We start from the raw sequence: 21,021 nt of genomic DNA, 5'->3' as shown, positions 1-21,021 counted from the left end.
CGGTGTGGCTTGTCTAGCAGTTTCTCCCTCAACTTTTCCCTCTCCTACTGTCCCACTGTGCCACAGACATGCTGCCCATCATCATGCAGAAAGAGGAGAGCTGTGATTTCACTTTACTCAAGTACTGTACTTAAGTACAAATTCGAGGTACTTGTACTTGAGTATTTCCATTTTATGCAACTTTATACTTCCACTCCATCTCAGGGAAATATTGCACTTTTTACTCCACAATGCGGCTCATTTTTCTAATTTCTCCTATCGCTTTCCCTGTATCTCCTCCTCCAGTCTTATCTTCGTGGCGCCTGCAGCCTGCTGGCTCTTCCCACAGAAATTATAACAGAATGATAACTGTGACAGATGGGCATAACTTTTAACTGGACTGTGGTTTATTGGCTTTTTGCAGTTGACAGTTATCTTCCCGATAAATTCTTTATTACAGTAATACAGTAAAGTACAGCTAAGAAACACTTTTAAATGTGGAGTAAACGCATGTGATGAGGAAGATCTGTCTTTGTAATTTTCTGTCTGTATCCAAACTGCAACCAGAGTTAAGGAGCTCCAATGCATTTCAGTTAGTCTCAGTATGAATGAAGATAAAGTGCAGTACATCTACTTCAGCCAGGGGCTCTAATGAATCTGCAACAAACCTGTTGTACAATACACTACAGTGATTTGCTGTTTACAGCTGCCTTGCAAAGACTATGTTTACAGGTGAGGATGTTTGTACAGTGCAGATGGGATCGTGACGTGTACGTATTAGATGAGGATTCAGACTGTAACCTGATACAACCACATCTGCCTTCGTGAAGCTTTAACTGATATCACACTATTTACTGTCACCCTTCAGCCACTCCAATGAGCTGTCCTTTGTTGGTTTGTTTACTGTCAGCTTGGCCAATAATTCTACGCAGCAACTGTCAACTTAGGAAATGGTGCCTTCTGGTCAAATATTTGTATTTATTTATTTGTCTGGCTCTCCTCTCATGGTTCTGTTTTGTAGTCATATTGCTTTTTCATCTTTGGAGCCTGTAGACCCACTGAATTCAGCTTTACTTTAAGTTAACCATTTTGGTTATTTCCCTTAGGAGAATGCTCTAGTTTTTGTTTTGTCTGGGTCGTTTGCTTATAATGGCAGGCCACTATCAATCAAATTGGATGAAACCAGACACATTGAAAGTTTTGAGTCTTTTTTCTGAAATGTATTTTTTTGGCATTTAAATCATGGACAGTTAATGTTAAAGTGGTGTACATTGAAATTAAACAATTTTCAGGGGCTTTTAAAAAAGTGCTGTGGTTATAAACATTAAAATTGACTAAAATACAACATACTTACTGCGTATTTCAAAAAAAGCACTAAACTTAACTATGTAGATACATAAACTGTATAATTTGTATGCAATAGGCTAAAAATTACCATGCTATTTCAAAAAGAAGCTAAATGAAAACACAAACAAAAAGTATTTTGATGCATTCACCAGAAGTACAAAATCTTCACATTTATGGTTGACATATCACATAGAAAAACAGCATTTTTGGAACTACAAACAACTGGAAAAGAAGATACTTGTGCACCGACAACATTTAATAAACTGTATGTATGCAAGTCATGTGATTGCACCTTTCGGTTGAAATCACAATCTTTCCGTGTCTGTACAGGACACACACACGGACACACACACGGACACACACACGGACACACACACAATCCACTGGTGGTTAAAGACACATTTTGTCAGTGGCGACTGTCTCATATACAGTATAAAACACTGTCGCATTTAGTAGCAAAAACAGTTCTTCTATAATTGAATGTTGAAAGCTGCAGTTAAATACACCGCTGAGACTAAGAACTCGTAGTGAGAAACTGACGGGTGGAGCGGTGAGAACGTCAAAGCCCGTCATGATGTCACTTCCTCCAACAGCGTGTTCAGCTAAGTTAAGCATTAACTTGGCTGTGTGGAAGAAGTAGTAACTTTGTAAAATGTGTCCGTCCGGTAACAAAAAAAAATAAAAAATCATTCTAAGTGGGGCCATTCCAAAAACCTATCAGTGACTTCTCCGCCTACTGTTTTTGCTTCTTCTTTGCTGGTTTAATGGGGGTGATCTCTTCCTCCTCCTCGTCATCCTCATCGTCTTCATCATCCTCATCAGAAAAGTCTGATTCTTCAACCTGTGAGGCTGCACAGGAACAGTAAACAAAGTTAAATCACTGTTTTAAACTGAATACTGATATATTTAATTATAAAGTCAGAAAGGTGACTTTATTTAATCTGCCCTTTTAACTTCCTGCATAGTTAGTAATATGCAGCTGCATACACTCATAACCACTATAAAGAGCAAAAGTTAATCCCTGCAGTATTGATACATGTGAATGTCACTCATTTTTTGTTTTTAATAATTTACAACCTATATTTAAAACTTAATTGAAATACATATAAAAAGTGTCAACGGTATTTATTTATTTTTAATTACAAAGACATTTGCCATTTTATTGCCCAAAGATGCATTTAACTTTTCATGAAAATTCACAATGCATTAACATTGTGAGATAGGGCAAGCATTGGGGGAGAGCGCCCTTCTAGTTCATTATATTTTAGGAAAAACTACTCCCACCATGTGCCCAAAAAATAAATGAATATAGTATTATAAGAAAATGGCTGGATGTCACAAACTAAAAAGGAGCACAATCAAGTATTTGGTATCTATGAACTCGTAACAAGTTGAATATGACCTGCATAATACATTAAAAAAAAAAATATTTCATATGGATGACATTTAATAAACACAATGTTATCGTTTCTCCTAATGTTTCAAAAAATCCTGACTTTGACCACTGATAAAAGTGTGATTTTTAATGTGATCTAAACATTTCAACGTTGTACTGTTAGAGGTTTCTCCAAAGCGTGCCCATAGCAGATTTCAAGACTTCAGACCCATCAGAACAAATGTGGCATTTTTCCTTCTCATACTAAACGTTAAAAACAGTCCAAGCACTGGGAGGGTGAAGTGTTACCTATGAGGTGTAACCCGCTGACAGTAACTGGTCCTGTCCCAGCCTTGAGCCGGATGGTCACTGGCGCTTTCAGCTCAAACTCTCCCAGACTCACCTGAGGAGAAAAAGGTCAAAGTTGAGATGCATCTCTGCCATGTGCGTACATCAACCTGCTTGAAGACAGAGATCACTGTACTGTATGTACCATAGGCAGACAGCTGATGTGAAGGTTGGCGATGGGCACTGAAATAGTCTTTCCTTGGTGGTTCATGGCCGTTACCTCCACCACATTACTCTCCTCCTTGGCACCCTCTCCCAGACAAACCTACCAAAAAATAATAACTCAGTTGACATTTATACACACTGTTAGCAGCCAGATCAAAGTATGTTTTTAGCAGAGTTGAAGACAAAACTATGATTCAACAGCCTTGGATAACACACTTTCCTGTAAGCTTGGTATTAAGGTGGTGGGGTGAAGCCTTTTGCATCCAGTGAATCTGATTATACAAACTCAAGTTGCAACTGTACATACTGTTCTGAGTTCAAGGAAGTGCTCCAGGTCCTCCTCTTCGTCGCCTTGGAAAGTGTAGAAAGGCACTTTAGAGGATAGCTCGCAGCCTGGAAGACACGTCAAAAACCACGATGATTTTAGGGACACTTTTTGGATTTCATGTAAGTTAGTGCACTAGCTGAAATATAGAAATATCAAAACAGGTTCTTCACTGTCGGAACATCAAGAAGGAGACCCCACGTGCGAGCCAACAAAGCTGCTAAAACTGTATTAAAATGGTTCTTACTAAACAGGAAGCTCTCCAACTTCGATTGACCAGCTAGTCCGTGGTCATCCGAACATTCATCGTCGTGGCAAGACATTTTGTCAAAACACTAAATTTAGGTTTTCTGTTAACACTAAAGTCGAATGGAGCCTCCACGAAAAATAACAAGCGCGACGCAAACTTCGAGCATGCCTGCACGCGTCATCACTATGCGCCAGTTGCTCGCTGACGTTTTTGTTTCCTCTCTCCTCCAGACTAGAGCCATAGAGATTCCTCTATCACTCTGCTCCAGACCAATCATACATGTATTATAAGACCGTGTATTATACAAGAATATTCAAAATTGATGTAGCCAACTTTCTAAATAAGGAACTTAAGATGAATGTTGAAATAGAGTGAACATTAGACCAATACATTCCACAGGGGTTAAAGCAAGAAGCCATTTGTGAGCCTGAAATACTGCCCTGGAAGAAATGTGTACTGTATTAAATTAAGTATTTTATAAATGTAAAACTGGAGAACTTTAAGCCCTGATTCCATGCTCCTAATATTAGATTACATTAGATTAGATTCAACTTTATTGTCATTGTGCAGAGTACAAGTACAAAGACAACGAAATGCAGTTTACGTCTAACCAGAAGTGCAAAAAAGCAGAAAAGTGCAATGTGATATACAAGTATAGACAGGTGGTGCATAGGCAGGACAAGAAAGATATTGCAGTGTTATAAGAGCAGAATAAATATGGCTATGTAATATGAACAATGTATGAACAACATGTACAGATATGTGCAATGTATTAGCAGTGACATTATAATAGTAGTAAGAATTATATAATATATGCAGTGTATTAACAGAATATATAATAAGAAAAAGAATAAATATGGATATTCTGTATGAACCATATAGACAGATATGTACAGTATGTACAGCTATGTGCAGTGTGGTAACATTATAAGTGTAGTAAGAATAAGTGTACGTGCAGGATAAATAGTATGAAGAGCAGTAGAATATGGCTATGTATAGGTGTAATTACAGTATGTACATTTGTAAATAAATAAATAGAACAGTATGGGTGGGATAGGGTAGTGCAAATTGTTCGGGGGCTTAGTAGGTTAATTGTCACCGGGATGCAGAGCAAGAGTTCAGTAGGGTGACAGCCGCAGGAAAGAAGCTTCCTCTGAACCTGCTGGTACGGGTGCGGAGAGACCTGAAACGCTTCCCGGACGGGAGTGGGGTGAACAGACTGTGGAAGTTGAAGTCTCTCCATTTATAAATATGTATTTTGCTCAAGAGCTCTCTCCAAGCAGGTGCACATAGATTATTCCACACAATACACACATGATACAAGAGTTTATGTATAAATACGATTTTGCACAAGTGAAGGGTTTGTTTTAGGAATAATGCAACTGGTAAAGGACAGTTTACAACACCACAAATTCAAGCTTGTGAAAGTTTAGTGCCGAACCTGCATGTGTACAGAGTCTACATATCCTTCCTTTTATTTGTCTAAACAGAAACAACAAGGCTTCTTTCAGTCCAGACAGGCTTACAGAAAGATCTGAGCAACACAAAAGGACAAAAAGCAACAAAGGAACTTATTATGGTTTATTAGTTTTGAATCTAATGTATCTTACATACAAATTTTACATTGGTAAACTGTTACTTTTATGACCCCCCCCCCCCCACACACACTCTAAACTCAGATAATCAAAATGTACAATTTGAGCTTTTTCCCTCAGTCACAGCCCATTTCTATTAAACCGGTGGGAAGAGGAAGAAAGCTTGAGCATCGACCAACTGCAACATGAACCGTTTAAAACAAGAGTGAAAATTCTGCTGTTGTTTAAGAAGAGGGACAGCAGATCTGTTGGTCAGATTCACGCCTTCAAGGGCAGCACTTTGTATTCCTTAAAGGACAACAGAAAACTAGCCACAATTCCAATGAAGATATACAAAATAATAACACTTTTTGATTGACAGTGTTTACAGACTGTCTACGAACTACAGTATCATACTCATAGAGTTGAGTGGCATGCTTCTTCCTCTATGTAGCATAAGATGAGGTTATTCTAATGACTGCCACGGCAAATCCAATACACCTCATGCACATTATGAATGTACACAGTATCAAAACATCACATTGGCAGGCAGCTACTGAAGAGCAACTGATGACCCTTATGTTACAAACAGAACACTCCTATTTATAAGTCCTTTTTTTTAAGTCAACTACACAAGATTTACAAAAACAAATGGGAAATGCGTCAGCATATAAAACATTCAATGGACAGATAGGAAAAGGCCTACATAGGGATTTCTGCTCCAAGTCCCCACAACTACAGCTCAGTGCCACTTTGGTGACGGGGTACAAGGGTGCTCACCAAGGCTCATCTGAGAAGACATTCATTTGAGAGTATGCAGTGTTGGAGGGATGCAAGCTAACAGAGGTAAACTGATTTTTCTTTCTATTACCAATGACAAGCAAAAGATCAGCACAGCACATGAACACAAGAACATAGCCCTGCTTAGTGGTTAAGAAAAAAAAGTGAGTCGCTTTTTGACAGCGGGAATTATTAATCCTTCCAAATCTTCAGGATTCTTACTTATTTTGAACTAATGTATTCTAATGTAAACTGGTGCCAGTCAAATGTTAAATTTTTCTCCTTAATAGCAGATCAGAATATCAAGATTATGGTCCCACTGCTATCAGAAAATGTACATTTGAGTTCATTCTTTTAAAGAGTAACTACTTAAATTAATTTGACATAACTTAATTAGATGGTCTGAACTTTCTCTGACAGTCAGTTTAGGTTTACTGAAGGATTCTTGTGCTGGAATTAGGATTTTGGCAGGGAAAAACTAAGACATGTGACTGCCAATGTCAGAATACATCTCTGGAATTTGAGCAACAAGGCCAATGTCCTAAAATCCTATATTTGTGACTGACATAACTATATCTGACTGATATGTGTTAGAAAGCCTTTAAAACAGAAGACACTGGGGTCTGCAATGTAAACCTAAAATCTAAAGGCAATGAACCAAAAGGCAATAGCTCAAAGGGAAAAAGCCCAAAGCAAAAAAAAAAAACTGCTGAATTATAAAATAAAAAGAAAAAAAAAGAAAAGAAAAATGGCCACAAGCAAAGTGCTGAACAGAAATAGGCTGAGAACCATGTTTGTCAACTTGTGGAAGCTTTTTTATTGCTTTCCAAATGTCTATTACTACTACTTGAACGGAAATTCAGAGGACCTGCTAGATGAGTCTTTAACAATCTCAACAAATACTTTCCCCTCGCTGGTCTCTGACGATCTTTTATTGAGGGTTTCACAAACCCCAAAAGCTACAATTTGCAGTGCAGACACAGCATTGATAGAAACACGGCATGTAAAAGGCCTCTTTCTCCAAGTCTATTGTGGAGGAACTGGAAATACCATGATGTAATGATGAAAGGCAAACTCTCACATAGCACCTCACATCCTGTATAAAGGTGTCCTACTTATATATCGACAGCTGCGTTATTGCTCTCTGCCAAAGCTGGGGAAAGCAGGATGTAGGGGTAGTAAGACACTACCTGAGATACAGGCAGCCCTCATTTCACAGCTCTGCCTCCATTTCAGATACAGACACTTTGCATTAGGGCATGCAGGCAATATTCATGTAGTGATTACTGGATTAAATCAGAAAAAAGGCTTATGGAGTTATCACTTCCTGCCTCCTGGAGGTATACGAGAAGTGGGACCCCACAATCATTGCTGGAGTGCCACTCTTCCACGTTGGCTCAAATCAACTGATTACAGATCACTCCTCGGCCTTTTAGCTTTGGATCTGCTGAATCCAACAGAGCCATAACATCTAAGGTAAAAAGAGGTTTCCCGGGGCTAGCCCAGATAGTAATGTAGTATAAAATCATCATGGAAGTTTTTCTCATGAACGTAGCAAACATGGTTAAGCCACGTTGACTTGCTCTCTGTCTGTCTTTTATTGAAGCAGGACGTTTCTTCATAGGCTTCGTCCCATAATGATGACATCTTTGGGAAAGCCTTCCATTTTGGCCACTTCAAAGCATCCCAGCTTACCGTAGAAGTCCAACATTCTCTTGTCAGTCTGACGAACCTGACAGAACGCACCTAGGGAACCTGGAAGAAAGAACAGATAACGACTACATGTAAGTCAATGACAAAAATCCCAACAATTATCTTCCCCACAATCAGTGTGGCCAAATACGGTGTTAAGCTGACGGTAATCTTCTACTCTGACCAGAAATAAAATGGTTCAAGACCTCTGTCCCAGGAAGAGACGATTATTTCAGCCAGTGCTTTGATAGTTTATGTTTCTTAAAGCTGAAAGCCCCGTTTTCTCTCTTTTTTTGCGTCTCAAAAGGGATGAATTTGACCATTACATGGATAAAAGACGTCGTATGAAAACTCAACTCAGAAAAGTTCTTGTTGTTTTGGACTAATTTTCACACTACAATAAGATAAGATCAATGTGCCTGCTTGTTTTAAAATGTTATCAACACAGAAAAAAGTATTTACATTACTGATTAACACCTTTGTCTAATGTAAAATTTTATTATCTAACACCCTCTTACCAACAGGACTAATGACACGAATACATTACACCCTTTCTGTAGTTAGAACAAGTAGTAACAATGAACATTGCTGTCATGATGGAGGCAGCTGCCACCTACCATTGGCCTTAAGAGAAGATAGAAGACATCCCATCATGCTTTTGGCCACACTGGGGTCAGTGACCTTGGCGTGAATGTCAACCTTGATGAGAGAGGGGAAGTTGGAGAGGAAAGAGGCTGGAAGACCCTCCTCCTCTTCGTGGAAACTCAGCATCATCTTCTACATGGACGAAATGCAGAGACGGTAAAGTATTTCAATTTAACACTAGTGCACACAATCAAATGCAAACCGATACAGAGATGATAGTGATAGTAAGAGAGATGAATTGAGAACCTACCTCAGCCTCTGTGAGGTCCTTCTCACAGTCAGGTTTGAGGTATTTCTCTTGCATGAAGGGAATCCAGTTCAACTTGCATTTCTTGACAAAGGGCTGGACATCCACAGTGCCAAGAGCATAACCGCAGATCCCTTCATCGTCCTCTAGCACAAACCCGTAGTCTGAACTCAGTGCCAGGAGACCTCCGACTAACCTGTGAACAAACATTTTGTCAGCCATGTTGATTTGCAATGCAGGGGATAACTGCAGTCCAGGCTTTAATCTTCTCCATGTTTTACCTGTCTCCTATGAGGTCAGGATCCTTATCAGAGACTGGAATATCCTCCATTCCTTCACAGTACATTTCTTTACAGATTTTATAAATCGCAGTCTGCAAAAAAGAAGACAGATACAGCTGTAACTTTTATGACACGAGATAGAAAATCCAAAACTAAGCCACAAAAATGCCACAAAGAATGTCAATGTGTATAACAAATGTTTGGAAATACACAATCTGAATCTACAGCAGCACTACAAATGTATGCGCTTCAGAGTGTGTATTTTCAAATATTGAGCAGTTGAGCACACATTAAGTGCAAAGCATTCACAGCTTAAACTATTCCAGTTCGGCTGGGAATACTAGCAAGTGGCCAACATTATTTCTGCAACCATACATGTATGACGTTTCGTAACGGTTAGTATTTAAAGCGCACTACTTGGGTTCTGGTAAAAAATAAGGTAAGGCATAACCCAACAAACATCTTACCACATCTTTGGGGTAGTATGGCCTTATGGAATAGATTTTGGATGTTGGCATTGCAGGTGGAGGTTGGTAGAAAAGATCGTTTGCCCCCTCTATTGGCAACAATCTCTGTGGGTATCAAAAGAAACAGATTCAGTTTCACTGAGACCAGGAGGTGTGCTGCTGTGGCTGCCTCACCCTGCATTTGCTACAGCTGAGCCACCATCAAACCAAAAGGAACTACAGACAAGAGCAAAGTGCTTTGGAATGACAAATATTTAAAAAAATAAGTCATATAAAGATATAAACTGACGTTCCTTGTTGATCGGACAGTGGACAACAAGAGCAAACATCACATCTTTCTCAATTTTGCTAGAGGAACATAGCACAACAAGCACATACACATTTGCTTTTCAAATAATAAAACAAGGGTGGTATTTTGGTCTGACTAAGGTTATACTGGCTGAAGGAGATGCTCCTTTCCCTTTTGTAAGACATCGCAATATTTCGCTGCGCAGGACCCTCCTGTTGAGAAAAATAATGATGCTGGCGCAGAGAGGCAGAGAGAACTCCAGGAAAAAAACCAATGGAGGCAAATTAAATGTGAGCTAACTGAGTAATTCAATGGCATATTGGTTGCCATCATGAGTCGTGCTACTCTCCAAGGATGGAGATGCTACTTTAGACTAGACAGGTGTGTTTGATCATGGAGTTTTCCCTTTGCATACATGCTTGCGTTCTCGCTGGCGCTGCGATGCTTGCGCGTGAGCTTTGCAAAGGGTTGGCTTGGTAATTTGTGCTTTCCTGCAAAGAAATGAGATGTCATGAAAATAAAAACCTAGTAATGCTCGCTTGTGCCGCATGCGCTAGGGAAAAGCAGCATCTCCTTGGGCAGTTGCTGAAAGAAATTCAAATTAATCAATCAGAAAATGCCATGCCAAACATTGGCTGTAGCCTCTTTTGTCAGGATGGGTTTCAGGTCACCCACTTCCCTCCCACAGACTGACAATATCCCAAAAATAATACAAGGTCATGAACTTCTTTGGAGAACAAGTGAAGGGGATGGAACCCGGATGTTATGCAGCCCAACCCATTACAATCAGCTCACCTTGGACAGACCAAAGTCCTTCATATCTACGCAAATATTACCATTGTTGTCTTTGCTCACAACACTCTTTTTTTTCCCATTAGATTGCGGTAAATTCAGTGCATTAGATACCTGGAACTCTCCTGCTAGACCGCCCCTAAAGGCCCAGGGTTCTTGGTCTCCTCTAAGGAATTGTGCTGAGGACTGACTACGACACCCTGTTAGGAGCAGAGCCAAGCGGACATTGTTACCACAGGATGGGGCTCTCTGACACAGATGAAGGGAGTGGGGAACTGGGGAGGAAGGGGGTCATGTATCTAATAGCATAATCCATTTAAATAAATAAATTTTATTTTACTCATTAAAACATAAAAAGGACCTAATTGGGACTATATTCAAAGGAAATATTTTATGATAAAATGGGGCTCAAGCAACTAAAGCTTACGTGTTTGCAAGGAGAAATCAGGTCCAAGATATAAATGCACCTTAAATTCTCCGTGTCAATACAACAATGTCAAACTGCTCCACATAAAATGGTATGAAGGTCTTAAGAAATAAGTTATTTCACGCAGTGAGGAACGCACACTCTCCAAAAACTGAAGAGAGAACAGAATTAAGTGCAGTTCAGCCCCCTTTGGTGTTTTAGTAAGGGTAATTCTCGTTTGAAAAACTGACTGACTTCAGAAATATTACACTGACCATCAGAACTGAAACCCATTCTGTTTGTGGACTACAAAAGTAAGCTTCAGCTGCCGTCACCCCACTCATCTTAGCACCCCGTGTGAAGTCACATTCTCATCTTATCTGCCTTGTCACATGACTGGGGAGCATGAGTCATCAAACCAGGAAGACAAAACGAGAGGTAGTATGAACAGTCCCTGAGTTAAAGGGCCTCTCAGCTTTCTATTAAAAGCCATAATCAGACAGACCAAAGATGAAAATACACAGTGGGGACAAAGCAGATAAAGAGGAGTGTATCTCTGCTGCACACAAGGCTCTCAGAGTCTGTATAAAGTGGTGTTCCTGCTAACAAAGTCTAACCTTGGTTGACGAGGAGCCCTTTCATGTGACCAGACAAATGCAGCGCGCGGGAAGGACACCTAATAGTGTTTTACATAACCTCACCCTGCTACCTAAAACAATTCCTCAGATGAACTGACACGACACAGCACGCAGATGCACCCACAGGAAGGAACTCCGAACTTGCTTACCCAAATAAAATAAAAAATAAAAAAAACACGAAACGGACAAAAGAATGATCTCTTGTTGGATGACATCCACCTCAATTATCTATTCAGACTGCATTGTCTTAACACAATCACAGCTATGCAGAAAACATGCAGCTTTTGTTCTTGCATGATCCCGCCAATGTGTGTGTGTGTGTGTGTGTGTGTGTGTGTGTGTGTGTGTGTGTGTGTGTGTGTGTGTTGTGTGTGTGTGTGTGTGTGCGCGTGCGAGCACACTTTTTGTAACTACACAATCAGAAGTATCCCTGAGTAGAATGAAGATCATGTGCCATGGTAAATTTCAAGCGTAAATTCCCTTGAGTAGGTGCATCGGGCTGGTCTGAGCCATTTCTATAGGACAACAAAAAAACAAGTTAGAGAGTTGCTGGCAAAGGGAGAAATTTACAAGTTAACACTTAAGATTCAAAGCTATATCGCTGCGCAAAATGTGACTTCATCCGGAGGGGCTGCTTCCTTTCCTCCAAATCAATGTTTTACATTTATAAATCTAGTTAAAAAACAAAAAAAACATAAATCCCTTTCAAACGCAAACAAATCTAAAAGAATCAACGCTTGCACTGTGCACACATCGGCCACTGTCGATCCAATAGCAGTGGAAACGTGTACTGTGGATTCTTCCATCTGTACATAGTGAAGGGAGAAAACAGTAGAAAATAGTTATTAGTAAGTTTTCTCAGTACAATAGGTGCTGGCTGCACAGCTTCTATTAAGGGGAAAACATGGGGACTGATGTAAAACCCTGATAATAGCAACAGCAGAAGTCAACAGTTAGGCACTTAATGACACTGCAGTTATTAAGAGGAATATTCAAAGACAACTATATTTATGGGGCACTTGATTTCCTCCATGTTGCTAGAGTGGTTGGATACAACAATTTACTGAGCCAGTAGTCTGGTTTTTTGAGGTGGTTTTGCCAGTGTAGGTATGCTGCCTGCTGTGTACTGTGTCCTCAGCTTGACCATATAGGACAGAAACCTGTGAATGAAACTGGGTTACAGGGGGTAACCTACAGGCCATGCTGGTGCTTCAGACTATTCGAAAGAACACTCCAAAAAAATGGAGATGTTATGGGCTGAATGTCACTCAAACTGCATCAAAGTGCACCATCTGAAAGAATGAAAGAAGGCGTGAGGTGAAGGGAAAGGGAGAAAAGGTGGAGAGAACGAATATCCTATCTTACAAACAAAAATGGTTGCCACACTAATACAGATTGAGCAAACAATTCAGAGGGCTAAAATCCACTGACAGCCTCATTTTAGAGACTACTCAGTGACACAAAACGTCCTGTAATATATTCATGTGGTTTATGTTAAAAACCAGCAGAAACAAACAGAGACCAATTCAGATATTTCGGACTCAGTTTATGCACCAGAATGGCCTTCCATAGACAGTCAGCTTGCTCTCCAAGCTCGCGTGCGCAATAGGGCATGGACGGGGGAGGGGGGACGGGGGCTCCCATTCCCACAGACGGAAGATGGAAGCAAGTGTGTCTGTGTGGGAATGCAGCAGTGATGTTACTGGATACACAGCAAGCAGCAGTAACCCTGCTGGGACATTTGCCACAGAGACCCAGTTTAGATATCACCAAGATGGGGCAGCTTGTTGTGGAATAAATAAGGAGGATGCTAGCAGTGCAAGCAGCATTCAGTCAGAAAAAAAACGAGAAAGAAAATAATGTGTGAAACGAGAATTTAATAGAATCATAACTACTGAGAGCTGATGTGAGTAGCCTGATATGTACTTATCTGATCTATTATAAGTAATATATATATATATATGTGTGTGTGTGTGGAGGATAAGAACTGTAGGAGTCAAGTCTTTGATCAGTAATATTACCATCTGTTAAGCAGAAATGTGCCAGATGTGTGAAATAATTTCAAATTAGCCTAATTAAACTATAAAGCACTGGACTACGGCATAATCAATGCAACTAACCATTAAAGTGCTCTTTCTTTATATAATCTGTTTGCTCTTTGATTTTTTGATTTTGATTTTTTAAAGGTAATTGATTGAGTTGTGTGTCAATGTGTGTCTGAGAATAGCGAAAGTCAGGATTACCAGACTTGATCAGACTATTGCTATGCTACTGTAATGCTCTCGTTAAAAGTGAGTGCCTTATGATTCCCTTCATACATACCTAGCCATTGGACAAAAGACTTGACCATAGAAATGATGCTCTTAATGTCCCAGATGTAAGAGTAGAGGTCGTAAAGGATGGTGCGGTTGGCTGAATTGGACAGCCGTGTGAACATCTGGATGACTGAGCAGCACATCTCCTCAAACTTCTCTGCCCTTAATTGCCATTCTTCTACCTGCATGAAACACAGTGATTGGAAATAAGGACAAATAAATAATAATGACCATTTTGGTTTGTAATAGGCCTTTTTGCACAGCAGACATTTTTTACTTGTCATAGTAAGAAAATTGCAGGTTTTTCTTATACCATTTAACAATGGTTGTGTTCTATTCAAGTGTCAGCCATGACGATTACTTATTATTTGTTATTTATACCTGTGCTTTTATGTGACATGTCAACATGTCTTTGAGAAAAAGGCAGATGGTTTAACAGGGAAAGCTGTAGTTAACACAAATACTCACAGCACAATGCTCTTTGGTGCACTCCATCTCCTATCATAACCACACCACCCAATGGGCATTATGGGTAGTACATATCCACCATTTTGTTTTCAGCATCCAACACTATCAAAGGCAAGTTTAGTTAATAATAAACTAGTTTTCTCAGATATACCTATTCTCTCAACTGTGTGTGTGTGTGTGTGTATTTATTTCAATGAATTAACCCACCTTTTCAGTTTCCTTTCTCTTGCAGTTGACACTGACAACGCTGCTGTTGGCTCTTAGCCAGTTAAACTCCTTTAACATCTGAATGGCCTTCGGTCCATGCTCATAAGGCAGATAGAAGAGCTCTGCCAGCAAGGTCAGGTCCTCCAGTGTGAGGGGCTCTGCTGTAAACAGGGTCTTCTCGTTGGGCCCAGGGACAAACACATCCTGAAGACACAAATCAGAAATATGCAACTTTGTAGGTAATTCTAATTTGTTTTGGCCTTCAACTGCAGATATAAATGGGCAAAATAAAAGGACATGGGGCCATATTACAAATATCTGGGCACCTTGATTGACGACCGGCTTAAATTCGAACTGAACACTGCTTCTGTGTGCAAGAAAGGCCAACAAAGGACTCTTGCACTCAGGAAACTTGCTAAATTCCAGGTGGACAAAACATTAATGACTTTGTTCTACATAGCTTTTATTGAGTCTGTCCTAGTGTTAATTTTGTCACCTATTTTTAATTTAGTCTTAGTCTTGTGCCAAATGTCCTTGTTAGTTTTAGTCATATTTAGTCATTCACATATCTTTTTTTGTTAGTCAACTTTTAGTCGACTAAAAGTCTTGTCATTTTAGTCTAGTTTTAGTCAAAAGAGAACTCAATATATCTTAGTCAAGTTTTAGTCAAAACATTTTAGTCTTTTTTTAAATAATATATTATATTTCTGAGATTATTTCTGATAACCATTTCAGTCAAATAGTTATATAAAAATAAATTATATAATGTTATATAAATATTGAGCCTCTTCCTTATTTCACCAGTAAATTCTTGTTAAACGACAAAAACAACCACTGCATGGGAAAAGGATATTTTACAATAACTTTGAATGCAGCACGAAGCTGGCGAGGCGTATTTCAAGTGAACACAACATATGTGTTGTTTTTCAGACAACAGCAGCTGCAGACTGTTGTACGTCTGGGTGTTGGAATCCTACACAGTGAAATACAGACAAACTTTACACCGTTTAGCTGTCAGAATTTTAACCGTGTTTACTCCAGCTGCTAGCTAACGGTAGGCTAATGTTACCTGCTGTCCGTTGTAGTGTTAACTAGTTAACGGTAGGCTAACTTTACCTGCTGCCAAGTATAGTGTTAACTAACGTCCTGTGCAGCGATGTTTCGGTTGACTCTAACGTCCGTTAATGAGCATCAGAGAGAAGCGCAGGCATTTAAGTGGCACCGAAATCCGCGTTGCTATTAGGTCCGGTAGATAACGGTCGTTAAGGCACTGGTCGGTGCCGTATTAGCACCGGGTCTCGGTACCCAACCCTAGTAACAGCTGAATATTCTATCTCATGATGAAAAAGTAAAGGCAATTGTAGACGAAAATGAAGAGAGATTTTATCTTAGTTTTTATTTTATGCAAAACATTTCAGTCTCGTCTTTTTTCGTCAACAATAATGCATGTTAATTTAGTCTTAGTCAGCGTTTTTGGAAATTGCCGCAGTCTCGTCATCGTCTCGTCTTAGTCATGGAAAAAAAGGTCGTTGACGAACACATTTAGTCTCGTCTCGTCTGACGAAATTAACACTAGTCTGTCCTGACATTTTCTATCATCTGCTGGTATGGAAACCTCACCATCAAGGATACAAATGCGCTTTTAAAAATTGTGAATGTGGCCAGCAAGATAGTGGGTGTGAAGTTCAATAGCCTTACTGACATTTTTAACAAACAGATTATTTTTAAAAGCCATGTTTATTTGCAAGGACACCACTCACCCTCTGTACGGGGAATACATGTTATTACCATCTGGCTTACGTTTTAGCACCCCCTTGGCTCTTAAAAAGAGATACGAAAAACTATTTTATTCCTCTTTCCATTCAAGCACTCAACTCAGCTAAGAGGAGATGATAGCCCTTGTTTATATTAATGACTCCTTTATTTATTTTAAATAAATACATTTTTTATTGTTTTGAGTTCTTGTAGTTATTTTTTACTTTCATTATCACTCCAATACAACTCTGCAACTATTTATTCTTTAACTCAGGCTGAAGCTGCTGTTTTTACTTGTGTTAATTGTTGTGTGCTTTGTGTTGTATATTCGTCATGTGATGTCTTCCTGCTACATACAAATTGCCCTTTTGGGACAAAGAATAAACTGAACAGAACTGAACTGAAGGAAACTCAAAAATGTGAGTGGAACCTGCTTGAGCTGATCATCTGTCTGCATAGGGGCAATATCACTCCCAGGGTCCTCCTGGATAGACCCTTCAGGGGACTTTGACTCTGTCAGACTCTCCTTGTCTGTATCCATGGGCTTCAGGTCCTCAGCCATCTTGTCAGCTAAGATAGGACCAATCTGCTTCTCCTCTGGGTCAGCTTCTGCTTCTGGCTCTGGCTCATCAAGCTTCTCAACCACCATCTCCATGGGCTCCTCATCTGAATCCTTCTTCTCCACCTCCACCTGCACAGGAGCAGTAGAAACATACTTGTAGAACCATATACAGATGCTGCCCTCTCCAGTAAACAAATGTTAAAGAAAGAAAGTGAATGTTCTGTGTTGCAGAAAGAAGCCCATACAGTAAAACTGTATAAATGACAATCTATTAATCAGATCATATACTATACTGTATTAATAACGTATGTCTTCTTTTATTCACATCAATAGAAAGCTTGATTTGAAAAAGAAACATAATACTCATTCCAGTGCAACTATATTGTCTCATAGTAACAATAAACCTCACCTCCTCTACCTCCCCAGGTCTTTTTGCCATGGGGTGTGAGAGTGGATCCAGACCGAGAGTCGGCATGGCCGGAGACATGATGGGCTGCTGGAACACAGTTGTGACTGTTGTGGAAGAGCAGAGAGAGGAAGCAGCCATTGATGACACGTCGATGGCTGTGCTTTTGGCACCACTCTGAGGCACCTGTCGGCCTGAAAGACAAAATTAAGCCTCACTGCATCATGTTCTTCAGTCACGAAATTATCATTTTAGGCTGTCAATGGCCACACTACGGGTGTATTCCAAGTATTACTGCTGGAAAACCCATTAGCATAGAGATAGGATATAATAATGGTGCTGCTCTCACTGTTGTATTGATGTGGCACAACAAAGTCCTCGAGCCATTCGGTGAGAGCCAGTTTTAGAGCAAGCTGCGGGCTGTAGAGCATGTCTGTCTCCAGTTCTTCATCACTGCCTTCATTCTCTAACTTGATCTGAATGGACACTGTGCTGTCCTCGCCATCTGCTGGTAGAGGGCAAGACAGAGAAACAAACACAGGAAAAACAGCATTAATGAAGGACCTGCATTATGGTACCACGTGACAAAGTATAACCTCATACAGAGAGACCACAGTGTGTCCGCATTAAAACATTACAGCATTATTTTGGTTAACTTTTGGATCATACTTACTCATGACCACATCCTTGCGCACGCCGTTCATATTTGACTTATACCACGTGGCCAGAGTGTGGATTGCTACAAAGTTGGACTCAAACTCGCAGTTAGGGTTGGTGAGGACTCCCTTCAGCCTGGGGATGAGCTCTGTGGAGCGGCCCTTGTATGGACCCAAGAAAAGCCTCTTCTGGTCATAATCATTGGCGTGAATGTTGTCCCAGATCACAGGGGCTCTTCTTAGGATTTTTGACACCTCTTCAATTGACTCCACGGTTATATCTTTGGACACCACCTTGGGGCCTGCAGAAAAGGAAACATTTCTCAATTAATTGTTTTATCTACTACTCTGACATGTGTGACTGTATGCTAAACAGCAGTAATGGTGTTGGTCAGTTGTCCAGAAACTGTGTTAGGCTTACCTGTCCATAGCACTTCAATGTCAGGCAGAAGCTTCTCTCCTACTGTGTGGAGGTAAGGGGACTGAGGGACATTTGGGTAGCAGAATGTTCCACAGTACTCTGTATTTCAAGGCAAGAGAACAAACTAATAATTAATAAATAAATCAGTGGATGAAACAATTGTGTAAAATGTGCAAATTCAGACACAGAACTGATGTACCTGTGGGACAGAAGAGGAAGGTTTCAGGCTCTCCCAGGTACTGGTAGATTTCGTTGGTAATGGAAACCTGAGCGTGTGCAAATGAGCTGAACACCTCTTTGTCAGCGGGGCACATGTTTTGGTCAATATCGTCAAAAAGTAAGGCAAATGACTTGCAGCCGAAGTGAGTGACCTAAGGGGAGGGGAGGGGGGGAGAGAGAATTAGATGAAATCCATTAAAATAATTACAGAATGACGCAGAGTGTAAGATGCATGGAACTTCTGAAGATATCAAGAGTTTGTCATACAAAATATTGCAATACCTGATCGAGTTTCCTCTTGAGTGCAGACACCTCTTTCTGATTGGAGAAGGTGATGTCCAGTCCAGGGGAAATAGCATAGATGAACTCTATCGCACGCTCCTTAGCGGCACCAATTAAAGTCATGAGTTGCTCTAGTAGATAGATGAAGGAAATCACTCACTTAATGCATTATTGTATTATTATATATATATATATATATATTATATACAACTAACTCTAAAAGCTTTTCACACATTTCACCCATGTTTAAAACTGGAACATTCAGCCCGTCCTTTAGAACTTAGATAACTAGGCATTACTCATTTTCCTTGCCCCAAGACAGCTGATCCCAAGATCTGTTCTGAATAGTCACCTGCTTCTTCCACAGAGTACAACTCTCTCCAGAACATTCTGTGTTTGTAGTCATCTTTGGGTGCATAAAGATACGTATTCAGTCCCCATTTCTGCTGCCTGTGAAATGCAATGTTGTACAAACTCAGTATAATAACTCAAATCATCAAGCTGCAATATTATTGGTATTTGATTAACATGCATGCTTAAATAATTCACATAGTTCATCATACCTTGTGAACAACTCTTTCCTCTGTTCCATTGTCCATGGTCGGCCATAAAAGCCTGCATCAGCAAACAATACATTTAGTTAACATGCAGTCTGCAGTGCTGATTTTCAACTACATTTTCTGTGCATATTCAGCAGCTTGACTGCTACAACCATACAACTAAAACAACTGACCCCAGGTGTTGGCTGGAAGTGCCATTAGACATGCTTTTTGTTTTGCTTATTATGACTGTAACAAGTTTTCTGTACTTAACAATCTTAAACTAATTATTTTGTCTATGAATTGTCAAAAAGTATGAAAAATGCCCATCTTAAGTTTAATTTATTAGAGGCCAATACTAATCTTATTTGTCCTTATTCTGTCTGGCCAGAAGCCAATCCACACAACTTATTCGATTTATAATATGACACTAACAAAAACAAATTATTCTCCACCTTAGTTAAGATGTAACCTGCCAATGTTTGGTATATTTACTTTATAAATCACAATTCATCCTATAATTGGAATTATTGTTGTTATTGAATACCACCTGTTAATAACTGGCCACCTTAAATATTAATTTAACGATCTGCCCGTGAACGACCTGTGAAAATGTTGATTTATTATCTGCATAACGTTGCATGATTACTTTAACTTGCAACATATGAATTATACGTTTTTGTGTTTTTTAGGATATTCACAATCGATTTCTGACTATTGATTTCCATTGTACACTGCCCTAGTGACTTTAATTTGAAACTCTAATAACTTCTTCCCCATTAAGCAAGATTTATATAATAACAATACTAATAAACTTTATTTATAAAACACTTTCCCAAAACACTCAGGCTATTTATGATTGTATGCAGAGCACAACTAGATTACATTTGATCGTTTTAGCTACTGTTCAATATTACCTTCCACGACTCCACAGATGAATTTCCTGTGGGCCGTCGGTTCGACTCCAATGCCGCACTCATCACCCGGGCCGGGGGCCTCTGCACAAGCATCTCCGGAGACTGGGCTGGGACTAGGCTCACCGTCCACTTGAGGCGTCTCCAGCGTCTTATCTTTTTGAACCATTGTTAGAGATTTCCCTCGGTGTAAAGTCGCCAAATTCAGAATGCAGCGAGTTATGTTTTAGGTCTGTTGTTCAGCAGACAAATTCGCCAAGCAAAGCCTGGAGGAAATAAATCGCGTCACTGTCTGTCTGTCTGTCTAACGTTAACGTTAATACCGTCTATCAAAAATGTCGAAAACGTAGCAACTGCTTCTACACGATGTAATCGAAATTACCATCAGGTGTTATAGGACAACATTTATGGTGGTTAATATATAAGGGAAAATAAGATATTCGTTCGTTTTTGTCCGATCATTTTCTTCTCTTTATGCTAGATTTGCCCTGGTTTTCAGTCAGTTCTTCCTGTTTACACCGAGTGCGCATGCTCATAGGACTGGACTAAACCAGTCAAAACTAGATCTGCGTGACCAAACACCGCAAAGATATCCCCATGGCAAAGAGATCGATAACATTTCTACTCCACAACCCACAGTGGTATGTCCCAATATCCGACTCCGCAACGTTAACTTT

At 39.8% G+C, this 21,021-nt stretch overlaps 2 protein-coding genes across 3 annotated transcripts; both read right to left on the bottom strand.

Moving 5' to 3' along the window:
- Positions 1-1,458: 1,458 nt before the first annotated feature.
- Positions 1,459-3,980, bottom strand: npm3 (nucleophosmin/nucleoplasmin, 3). Its single transcript, XM_039784561.1, has 5 exons — positions 3,787-3,980; positions 3,522-3,607; positions 3,195-3,314; positions 3,011-3,104; positions 1,459-2,175 (listed from the first exon to the last, which is right to left on the bottom strand). The coding sequence occupies exons 1-5, from the start codon at positions 3,860-3,862 to the stop codon at positions 2,060-2,062; spliced, it is 492 nt and encodes a 163-aa protein (XP_039640495.1). The 5' UTR covers positions 3,863-3,980; the 3' UTR covers positions 1,459-2,059.
- Positions 3,981-5,438: 1,458 nt separating this feature from the next.
- Positions 5,439-20,882, bottom strand: oga (O-GlcNAcase). Of its 2 annotated transcripts, none has more exons than XM_039783715.1 (18): positions 20,348-20,882; positions 19,455-19,506; positions 19,244-19,341; positions 18,892-19,022; positions 18,590-18,761; positions 18,391-18,489; positions 17,987-18,271; positions 17,663-17,818; positions 17,317-17,507; positions 16,776-17,036; positions 14,591-14,794; positions 13,923-14,097; positions 10,671-10,756; positions 9,476-9,580; positions 9,009-9,100; positions 8,731-8,923; positions 8,453-8,612; positions 5,439-7,898 (listed from the first exon to the last, which is right to left on the bottom strand). In XM_039783715.1, exons 1-18 carry the CDS (start codon positions 20,511-20,513, stop codon positions 7,762-7,764), a joined length of 2,763 nt encoding a protein of 920 aa, XP_039639649.1. In that variant the 5' UTR covers positions 20,514-20,882; the 3' UTR covers positions 5,439-7,761. The 2 variants fall into 2 exon arrangements, with proteins under 2 accessions (XP_039639649.1, XP_039639648.1); XM_039783714.1 differs by having other exon boundaries at positions 17,663-17,821; positions 20,348-20,513.
- Positions 20,883-21,021: the final 139 nt, after the last annotated feature.

This window comes from Perca fluviatilis, chromosome 19, assembly GCF_010015445.1.
Source record: "Perca fluviatilis chromosome 19, GENO_Pfluv_1.0, whole genome shotgun sequence".
In the NCBI taxonomy this organism is placed as follows: Eukaryota; Metazoa; Chordata; class Actinopteri; order Perciformes; family Percidae; genus Perca; species Perca fluviatilis.
Note: the sequence above shows the minus strand (reverse complement) of the source record. Positions and strands in the feature narration are given on the sequence as shown.